This window comes from Gouania willdenowi, chromosome 5 (assembly GCF_900634775.1).
Source record: "Gouania willdenowi chromosome 5, fGouWil2.1, whole genome shotgun sequence".
NCBI classification, from domain to species: Eukaryota; Metazoa; Chordata; class Actinopteri; order Blenniiformes; family Gobiesocidae; genus Gouania; species Gouania willdenowi.
In genome coordinates, this window is record NC_041048.1 from 18,212,233 (window position 1) to 18,223,088 (window position 10,856).

General features: G+C 36.5%; 1 protein-coding gene across 1 annotated transcript; it reads right to left on the minus strand.

The window, feature by feature from the left end:
- Positions 1–3,520: 3,520 nt before the first annotated feature.
- On the minus strand, positions 3,521–7,331 carry LOC114463705 (uncharacterized). The gene is made up of 6 exons (XM_028447423.1): positions 6,866–7,331; positions 5,398–5,517; positions 5,204–5,322; positions 4,922–5,072; positions 4,729–4,850; positions 3,521–4,650 (listed from the first exon to the last, which is right to left on the minus strand). The coding sequence occupies exons 1-6, from the start codon at positions 7,188–7,190 to the stop codon at positions 3,610–3,612; spliced, it is 1,878 nt and encodes a 625-aa protein (XP_028303224.1). The 5' UTR covers positions 7,191–7,331; the 3' UTR covers positions 3,521–3,609.
- Positions 7,332–10,856: the final 3,525 nt, after the last annotated feature.

Sequence of the window (10,856 nt, forward strand, 5' to 3'; positions counted from 1 at the left end):
CGCGCTCTCTCTCTCTCTCATTCAAAACAACTTTATTGGCATGAGAAACAAGTGTGCACTGTGCATTGCAAAAAACAAGTGTGACATAACGATGTACATACAAAAATAATGTATATTAAAAAAAAATAGCGAAATATTTTTGTTGTGAAAAACAATACATAGAAGGGGAAAAGGTTATGTACAGGGTTTTACATAACAATATTCATACACATGCATCCGGTTATACAAGTACATACATATATACATACATGAACACAGACTATCTATATATACATAAATGTATAAGGCTATGGGGGCTGTAGGTCATTGATGTTCCTTTTCCTGTCACAGCAGTCAAAATATATTTGTGCTGTGCAAAACAAAAAAATAGAGTTTCACTATATATATTAAGAACCAAATTTACAATTATAAGTGTTATAAAAGGGGTAAAGGTTATGTACAGGGTTTTACATATATGCATATACACTCACATATGCATCCGGTTATGTATATACATACAGTACATATACACAAACACATATGTAAATGTACATACATGTAGTCTCACACACACATATATACACACGCGCGAGCGATAACTGTCTGTGTGCACGGGTGTGGCTGCAGGTTGTCCAATGCTATACACAAAGGAGGTCTGTCTACAGTGGTGCTTGATCTGGAGATGTTGAAAACAAGAACACCCACAACATGGCCTTTTGTTTGTGTACAAAACAGCTACTGAGGGAAAATAAGAAAAATCATATGTCAAAGTGGGCATATACAACACAGAGATATTTAGGACTAAACTGTGCAATTTAAAACTTTAAACATTTTAGAACAAGGGCTTGTTTTTTTTTTTTTACTAATACTCATTGACATATGCCAAGGGTTCTCAATTTTGGGGGCAGAACCCCATTCGGGGTCGTGTGATACTGTGAGCTGTTTGCCAGATGCCTTCAAGAAACTAAGAACATTAAATATTTTGAGCTTATTTTTACCATTTTTCTGCAACTAAACCAAACTTGCCATATTTATATAATGCCACTTCTCCATTAAATTTCAATTCCTTTTTGGCAAATTCTTTCCAGCTTCAAGACATTTCCACCACTTTTCCCACCTAATGTCGCATATGTTGACCCATTATTGTCACTTTTAAGTTAACCTCTTTTCACCATATGTCATGCTTAATTTTACCTATATATACACGATTTGTCATGCCCATTATTTGCCAATTTAAACTAATTCTTCCAATATTGACACTTTGAACCAATTTTACCTGTTTGTCTGTCTGTTTTTTGCAACTTTTAACCAATTTCTGTGATTTTTAAAATCCCATTTTACCACCTTTTTCACTATTTTTGGTCACTTTTAACCCATTTTATTTCTGACTAAAACAAGGATTTACATCTTTAAGACAACTATAGGGCACAAATAATAAACTTCCTGGATAACAATGTTTATTATTCAGATAAATAAATAAATTACAGATTAATTGAACAATGGACCATCATTTTGCTGAGTTTATGGATGGGCCCCAAAAAGCTCTAACCTTTTATAGATGGCCCTGTCTCCACATGACTGTCCTTCAATGTTCATGTCTGTGTTCAACCACCTCCAGCTAAGTGGGAGTCCCCAGTCTCTGGCGCCTCTATTTCGACCCCCTTACATTTGTCATTTAATTTTTTTAAGAAGCATTTTCCAACTAACAACCAATCTTTGCACATCTTAAATGTTTAATGTGCACGAAAAACCAAATGTAATTACTCTAGCACTATTTCAGAGAAATTGGATGGTGCCCTGGGTCTGACCACCAAAACCACCAATAAATTTCACTACGCTTGCCTGGGTACGATATATGATTACATTCATCGAAACCTGCAGCCAATTCAGAAACTCCAATGACCATCATATATGCTATTGGGAGAAATATTTTAGTTTTTTTGTGGGGTGTGGGACATCCCGATATAACTTTTTCACGTTAGATACAATACTAGTATTGCGACTTTGCATACTGGCCGATACCAATATTGATCCAACGCAATATCAGCGCAGATCACACTTTTATTACTTATTCTGTGGTGTGGAATGTTAGACAAGACTTGAGCAAGTAATATTACTCAAAAAGAGAACAATAGTCAGCAATAGTAGGTATGAGAAAAACTCACAAATTTATTAGAAGCAGTGGAGAGGAGTCTGGAATATACTGCTTGTATCGGAGAGCCTAAGTAAGAGATATTTGATGCAGGCTGATATAATTCGATACTCTTTTTTTTTTTTGCTGATAAACCGATATCCGATACGTTATTTGATCAGGACACTACTATAACGTCAACACTGCTGAGAAGCAGCCATTGCAATCAATGCTCCATCAGGCAGCACCAAAAGTGTCACGATACTGAGAGACTTGTGAACCTGATATGTTGACAAATTTATTTTCTCATGGGAATGATATATTTGCTTTTACGTTTTGCCTAAAGGACTGAATGTCACACGTACCGTATAACTAACTCTCTTAATGCCGCTAATGTAACACTACATACAAGAAACACTACCCCGTCAGTTTAAACCAGTCAGGCTGCACCCGTCTCCATCTTTTCTGATAACCAATATTGCCTGTATGCCTATCTTTATCTCCAAATATGTCCTGCGTTTTTTTCCCTTCAGTTATACGACTGTTGCTGTCGTATAACTGATGTGCTCAGTGGATCAAAAAAAAGAAAACGTGTCAATTATCTTCAAATACATATTAACAAAATCTCCACTTTCCATAGAATGAATAACGTATTCTTTGAATGTGCATTGTGGTGTTGATCATGTTGGTCTAACAGAAACACCACAAGTACATGCAGTGAATGCAGTTAATTTGATATCACAAGCAAAATCCTTGGTTAAAAAGTATAGGGGAAGTATGTTAACCTTAAATACTTCCTTAAAATTAATGCAACCAATATCAAATTCACAAGTATAATTTATCCCTCATTAATCATACATTTATCAGTATTTAAAGAGGGAAGCTTATCGACCTACAATTTCATTTATTCTAGACATAAAGCATTGTGCATCATCACTTTTTTGGAGACAGTACAATTAATAGTACATTAATAATGGCATAATACTGATGTTTTTTATCTGAAACAATACAAGTGTGGAGAAGTTTTCAAAATTACTTGTGATTTGCCAATATCAATACTGATGAAAATGTGTATAATTTTGGTATTTGCATAAAGAAAATAAAACTCGTACAACAGCGAAATGGTTGAAGTGTATGTCAAGGCGTAGTAAAAAATATATATATATTTTTGCATGTACAGATTCAAAATGAAAGTTTTCTTTCTCCTCCTTTTGACTTTGGTGAAAATATTTATATATCTTCACTTATTTAATTTAGAATAGAATGAAATAAACAAAAAGTCATACAAGATAAGATTTACAGAAACATACAATTTAAAAAATGTATAACGCCTATTCAAACATAGGCAAAAACTAAATGTACATTTTAAGGATTGACTTTTATTCATCACAAAAACAATCTTTGCCAGGATTGTAAGTTTTATGTTGCTGAACTTCTAAGTTTAGAAAACACACCCATGAAAATTGTATAGTTTTGTGTTAGGAATTATCAGTACAATTTTACCATATTCTTGTAGCTGTTTTTAGTTTCTCATGAGAAAGGAAAGGGTAGAGAGGGGGTAAGGCTCGGCTGATGGGTTGACGTTCATGTTGGTCGGGTGGAGCTGTGTTTGTAGCAGAAGTGGTTGGAGGATCAGGTAAAACAGGAAGAGCAGCCTGCTGTGGAAGATAATACACCTGCATGAAAGTGTGTGGATGATAAAACGCTAACTGTGCAGCAGGCTTCTTAGGCGTGTCTGTAGTGGTTGTTGGGGTGGTAGTCAGAGCAGTTGTTTGACTATTTTGTTTCTCGGGGGGATGTTTGGTTTGAGGGTACAACACAGGGATGTGGTAGGTCCGAGGATACAAAAGTTGTGGCAGTTCAGGTATCTGGATTTCTGGTTTGGTATCTCCTGAGGCTAGACCTTGATCTTTTGGAGGTGGTGGTCCTCTTAGAAATGGCAGGAATGGATAAGGGAATTCTATCTGTTCAGGAACTTGATTCTTTTCTTTAGGCTCTGAAGTCAGTGCAGATGTGGCTACTGAAGCTTGTGTGGGAGTAGCAGGGAATGGAGATGCTGTTGTTGGACCGAAGTTTCCGGGTAGTAAGGGGCGTTGTGGGAAAACGGAAAATGCATAGCGTGGAGACTTTGGCAGCTCAGGCAGAGTTGGAACAGTAGCTGTACTTTTTGTAGTAGAGGATTGTGTTGGGTGATCAGATCTGGGAAGCATGAGGTATGGAGCATACTGGGAAATGAAGGAGAATGACGAGAGCTCATCAGAAGGCAGACCTTCAGCATTAGCCTTCATGCTTGCAGGCACAGCCGAGAGGTACCGTGGACGAAGAAATGGTGCCATTGTGCTTACGGTGGAAGGTGGAGATTGTGTTGATGTAGGCAGAGAAAATCCTAGCAACTGAGAATACAGGGAGCTCAAGAGTCCACCACTCGTGGTACTTGGAAGTGTAACAGTTGCCATGGTAGGCTTAATGTTGGGTATCGATGGGCAGGTGACCAAGAGCTCAACATCCGTCCATAGCAGAGTGAGTAAATACTCATTATCCTGCAAGACAGGAAACAGGTAAAAAAGAAGACCCATCTGATATGGCTTCATGTAGGACCAGAAGAAGGACCATCATACCTTCATCTCTACACAAAAGCCTCTGTTGTAGGGTGCAGTGAGTGTCAGTCCTCCAGAAAATACTTCAACTATAAATCCACAACTTATGCATGCAGCGGAAAGAGACGTCCAAGTGCTAGACACTACAACAGGGTTGACACTGAATAAAGAAAAAGGTCGAACATCCAAAACTAATTCTCTGCAGGTCACATACCCTTGACATTGAGATCATTTGCTGTTATACCGACAATCTTCACCACCATCCCAGATGGAAAGCAAAAAACTGATGGAGAAGGCAGCAAAGCAGGGCAAGACATTGCCATCGGGGCCCCCCATAAACGCAGAGGTAGGATATATTCGCCACCCTAAGAGAGAAAGATATACAGAGATGACAATCGCACAAAGACATAAACAGAACAACAATGGAAAGGGGCTTCACTGTGAGGATCCTGATTGCTCCCAAAATGTTTGAAAAATACTTGAAACTTAACATTACCTGTTGGGTCACATGGCAGCCTTGATAAGATGCTGCAAACTGCACATCTCTGCGTGACCTCTTCATTGAGAAGCCACATTTAGAGGACATCCCAGCAAGTGGAGTAAGAGGTTTCTCACCTAGTAAACATCACACTTTTTCACTTTTTTGGATTTGTTTAGCGAAACACTGCCCACTCTTGGTAAGGAACGTACCGCTATCCACGAGGAAATGCATCGGGCTGACTCGTTTGACCTTGAGTGTCATCTCATCGTCACTACATTGCACTGATGGCGCCATGCGCTTCAATTTTTCATCAAACATTCTTTGAAGCACTGGAAAGAAATGACCATTTACAGACTTAGAGTTCATTAAACAATAGCAGACTCAGTCCTTTCGGAAATCAACAGTATGTAATATTTATCCATAACAAATGACCCACAAAAATATGATCATCATTTTATGGCCCCAAACCAAAAAACCTGTGCTCTTTTATTGATGTGGTAAAATTTACGTCCAAAAATATTTGACTTTGTATGCATTCCACAAAGTCTTATTTTGAAGTTTAAAAACAACATTAAATTAAAGAAAAAGGTTTTGTGGCAATTGGATTTAATGTTGTGAAGTAAGAATACTTCAATTCATGTTGGGCTTTAATTTTCTTTAATGGAGTGCAGTGAATGACAAATCAGCATGAAATAAATATTTAGTGTGGTTTTTTAAATCACAACTGTATTCATTCTTCCATGTATAGCAAACATTTGTGTAGCTGTATTTGGAACATAGGTTTGTTTTTTCCTTTGTGACACATTATGGCGCGATTGACACCAAACACATTCAAAGCATCAAAAGTGGAATGTATACATTCACAATATATGTTGGAAGTGTCAGGGAGCGTCAGAGGTCCCGCTGCGCATCCCGCGCCCCCTGTGCGGCGCGTTTTGAAGTTTTTCGCTCGGGGGAAGCTTTTGACATGTGTCCGGCACCTCCAATGAGGCCGACGCTGGAGTTGGGATTGTTGAAATTTTGGGGTATATCGCGGCACGTCGACCAAACCTTGTTAGCACCTCTGATGGAGGGACTTTGGAAAGTTTGGAGGCAGGGCAAAAGAGCAGCAGGCAGGGAGGGGGAGAGAAGCATCTGAGAGTTGCGAACTGCACCTTTAAAGCCTGAATTGAATTAATTGCTGTTATTTTATTTAAAAAAGAATTGTACATTTTTTCAAACCTTTTATTTTATACAGATGCCTTTGTAGAAAATAAATGAAGTTCCAATTGTGCAAGATTTGGTCTCTTCCTTTTTAAGTTTATACATGAGATGTTTACTGAATGCAAGGAAACGTTGAGATTTATTACCAAAAATAAACACTGTTGATGAAAGTAACTAGTAACTTTTACTTTGAGTACTATTTAATTGAGCTACTTGAGTATTTTATGTATGACTAACTTGTACTGGAGTACAATTTCAATCAAGTAACAGTACTTCTACTTGAGTAGCATCAGTACTTTTTACACCTCTGAACACAACAGTCTTTTGTTTCCTCATAAATAAGTTGCAAACTCTGATTTTGTCCCTTCAGATAAAGACGACACAAAAACCAAATAGTAGGTTCGCGACCCACAAGTTGAGAACCTCTGAGCTACGTCATAACTTTATTGTGAAAGGAGCTTTTCTAACACTCACCGTGGGTTGAGTTTCGGTCACCGTCTTGGTTAAATCTGTAGGAAAGTGAGCCTTGTCGAGTTGGAGCTTCGGAGTCCAGCTTGGTCTCAGTGCGGACTCTGGTGAAGCGAAGGCCGCCCTGCACGGCCTCTACTACGTCCCCACCGTCACCAGTTCCACCAGTAACCACTTCAGCCTGTCCGTGACACAGGCTGACACACGTGAGAGCCGTGACAGCGCAATACAACAGGTGATACTTCCAAGGCATTACACCACTTTTGGCCATTGTGTTAGACGTGTGCTTAAGGAGAGTTTTTGTTATTGTTGAGCGAATCACAAAGACCATTATCGTGTCGAATCGCCAAACAACCACCGGGTAAAAGCAGCTTAATTAGCCAGCCAATCACCGCGCAGCACCTGCAGTGGAAGCGGAAGTGGAAGCTTTTCATTGATGTGTATCTGAAAGATCGATTTAAATACACTTTAAAACAAATAAAATACAGCCGGGACATGTAAATAACCTAAATGTTATGGAAATACGTTTTTAAGATATTTATTAGCTCTGTACGGAAGCTTATCGCATTCACTTGAATAATAAAACTTTCTGTTTTTAAGAGAAAAGTTTCCGTTTTCGTGAGTAAAGTTTCTGTTTTTACGGGTAAAATAATCCTGTTTTTATGAGTAAAATAAATCCTAGATTTATTTTACTCGTAAAAACAGAAACTTTATTCATAAAAATGCTGTATATTATTATATATCTAAATTCAAATGAACATTGCAGATTTATAATTACACATTTACAGCAGCATGTTCTGCTTATAGTTGAAATGGCATCACTTTTCCATTCATTCATGTGTCAACTGCATGTATTAGTTAAAAAGAATAAAAATTAAAAATAACCGTTTATTAGTAAAATATCCCTAAAGCAATTATATTTCATTAATAAGATGAAAAAAATATAATTTGATATTTAAATATTTTGTGTCAAACAATTAGAGAAATTGATACATCCTATGAAAAATCATGTAAACTTTTAAAGTCTTTAGGAGCACCAAACAAACTTTAAGACAGAGGGGGTTTTTTTTAATTTTTTGCAAGTTTCTATTCTTTTTCGTTTTACAACTGTCCAATGTTTTAAACTTGTCCTGATGTTTACTAGGAATAAAATAAAAATAAAAACGAAAGTCAAAATATTCATGCTGTGTATGAGTAAAGTTGATGTCCAAACTTTCTGTCAGTGTCTTCTGATGCTGGTCCAGGGAATATCAACAATCACCAGTTGCATGTAATCTGCTATGTGTGTAATATCCATGTCAAATTACAGCCTGATTCAAAGAGAATTAATGGAGGAGTAGTCATTTGAAAAATGGGGCCACCAGGGGCCTCCTGGCGCCTCCGTGGCACATAAAGAGTAATGGGCTCCATTCATATATTGGTATGTGTCAATGATTTGCTACCACCAACTGTCGCAATATTTGATTCACAAATAAATGAGAAAACGACATCAATGAAAATTGCCAAGAAAAAAAAGGGGGTGGGCCCCTCTGGCCCTTAATCAAATTGTGCGAGGCATAATTGTAATCTACGTTAAGTTACCTTTGAAATGATATATCACATGACTATGTTCCCATAAATTTGGAAATTACCAGAAATGGGGGGTGGTAACAAACTGCATACCGATATGAGGAGAACTAACGGAGGAGTAGTCATTTGAAGTATGGGGCCCCTGTGACATGTACAAAGTACTGGGCCCCATTTATATACTGTAGTGCAAAAACTGTTCCACCATATCAACATTCAATATTTATACCATAGTTTTTTATTTTTATTTTTTCTCTAAAATTAAATAAGCAGGATTAATCACTTCCTTTGATTTCTAAAATACTCAGATATGCATTTTGTAACAGTTGTAAATGATGTATTCACATGCTTTTGTTTGTTTTAATTATTACTGAATTTAATAAAGTTTTAAAATAAAAGACTATCTGCAGCAAACAAAAATGTCTGGGATCAGGTTATAAATGACAAAACTTTGAGTTGGGGCCTTGACCCTCGTAATGCTAATGACAACTGCATTAAACCCCCATGAACTGTATGTTGGGTTTTAGTGAAACTCTAGTGTCGCAACAATTCATCTGCTCTTTTCGATCGCCATAGAATCCAGCTCCACATGTCCTAGTGTGACAAATCTTTCAGCTATATACAACAGTATAATGATATAAGAAAACCATTTTTTTCTTTCAGAAAAAAGAAATTAAGAACTCCCGGAAAACACAATATTATTATCCTTTAATGAAATGTGTACAGATTTAAACTGTGCACTTAACCTGGCTCATGCAACTAGATCTGTGGATAAGCATTTTAAACAGGACAACTGTCTAATACATCTAGTAGTGGCACATTAAATCTTGTAATATATTAATCAAAATAATTATTTTTCTTTGTAAAATCTGCAGAAACTGTGGCACTTAACAAATTTATTGGAGCACCATTAAAACCAAATCTGCCTCAGTGGCCCTCGTAATCTTATTACTATAAAATATTATTTTGTAATGGATTAGATTATTTCAAATATTTATCTGAAAGTGTTATATAAAAATTAAAATGTAAAACTTAAAAATAATGATGTCTGGTCCTTTCTGAAATGACAATTTTGTGTTCATGAGTTTAAAAAAAAAAAAAAAAAACCAAAGCATTTAAAGGCTGTTGTTGTTGTTGTTGTTGTTGCTGTTGCTGTTGCTGTTGCTGTTGCTGTTGCTGTTGTTGTTGTTGTTGTTGTTGCTGTTGTTGCTGTTGTGTGTTAAAAATAAAAAAATGATTTCTGAATTATTTTCAGTGACATATGCTCATTTGTTAAGTACTGAATTTCATTTGGTTTTCTCCCGCCATTTTCATTTAAACATACATACTCTTGTTGCAAGCTTGAAAAATGAGTAAATGAAATTAAATGAAAATCAAACAACATGTTTAAACAAAATCTGTGTAGCCATTGTTCTTTGGTTATTTCATTTCAAAACCAAATTACAAAATAGATCAAACGGATCGTTTTTTTTGTTTTATTCATTTAAAACCAGAAACAAGAAAACGGAAAGAATAAATACCTAAAAAAGGGTGTATTTCTTATTGTTTTTTAAATCAAAATAACAATGGCAACATATGATATTGTTTTGTTTGTTTGTCTTTTTTAAAAAGCGCAGTTAATTCTATATTTATACCGGAAAAAATCTGTGATCGCAGATGACGACAGTTGCAAACACTGTGGCTTCTCGGCGGACTAGAAATAGAGAATAAGAGCGCTATGTCAATTGCGTAAACCTCTTTGTAGCAATAAAAGAGCCATTCACTCTAACTCCTTAGCTTTCAGAAACTGGTGGAATTTCTCAGCTATAACACATTTTTGCAGAGGTACGTCTTTTAAATTAAGAAAGTTTCTATTCATACGGTTGTCGTACCGAAAAACCCTGGTGCTATTTTTACGTTTACCGAAGTACACGTACATAGTTTCTTAGGGTTAGAGTTAGGTTTAGGGTTAGGGTTAGGTTATAATCCTATGTCGCAACAATCTTTAGAGTTAGGTTTACGATTAGGTTTAGTCTTAGTCATGTGACCTAAACTAGCCAATGACTGACCCTAACTGGCCAATGAGGGGCGCTGCGTATGGATAGAATGTTGGTATATTGATATGGCAACCATACGGATAGCCATTGCTTTAAATGAATGCATCCCTCAAGATGCATTCAAAGTCCCTGGGGAACTCGCAAATTTCATTAATCTGAAAAATTTCCCCAGACAGCCCAGACAACACGTATAAACAAAAGACAACATGTCTGGGTAAAACTGAACATATGGTCGCCATACATATATTATTTAGTAATGAATGTAAAAAATGAAAATGCAGTGTTATAGTTTAATCACATGGGGGAGCTTTATAAAGTTTTATTACCTGTGAATATATGGAATTTTGGTGTTTTTTGCCATTTTTGCATTGATAAAGGCCAATATTAATTAGAAA

Coding starts and splice junctions, on each gene's coding strand:
- LOC114463705 (XM_028447423.1), bottom strand. CDS start 7,190: ATGGTCTTTGTGATTCGCTCAACAATAACAAAAACTCTCCTTAAGCAC. Junction 5,518..6,865: donor TGACCGAAACTCAACCCACG/GTGAGTGTTAGA, acceptor ATTTCTTTCCAG/TGCTTCAAAGAATGTTTGAT. Junction 5,323..5,397: donor GCATTTCCTCGTGGATAGCG/GTACGTTCCTTA, acceptor GATGTTTACTAG/GTGAGAAACCTCTTACTCCA.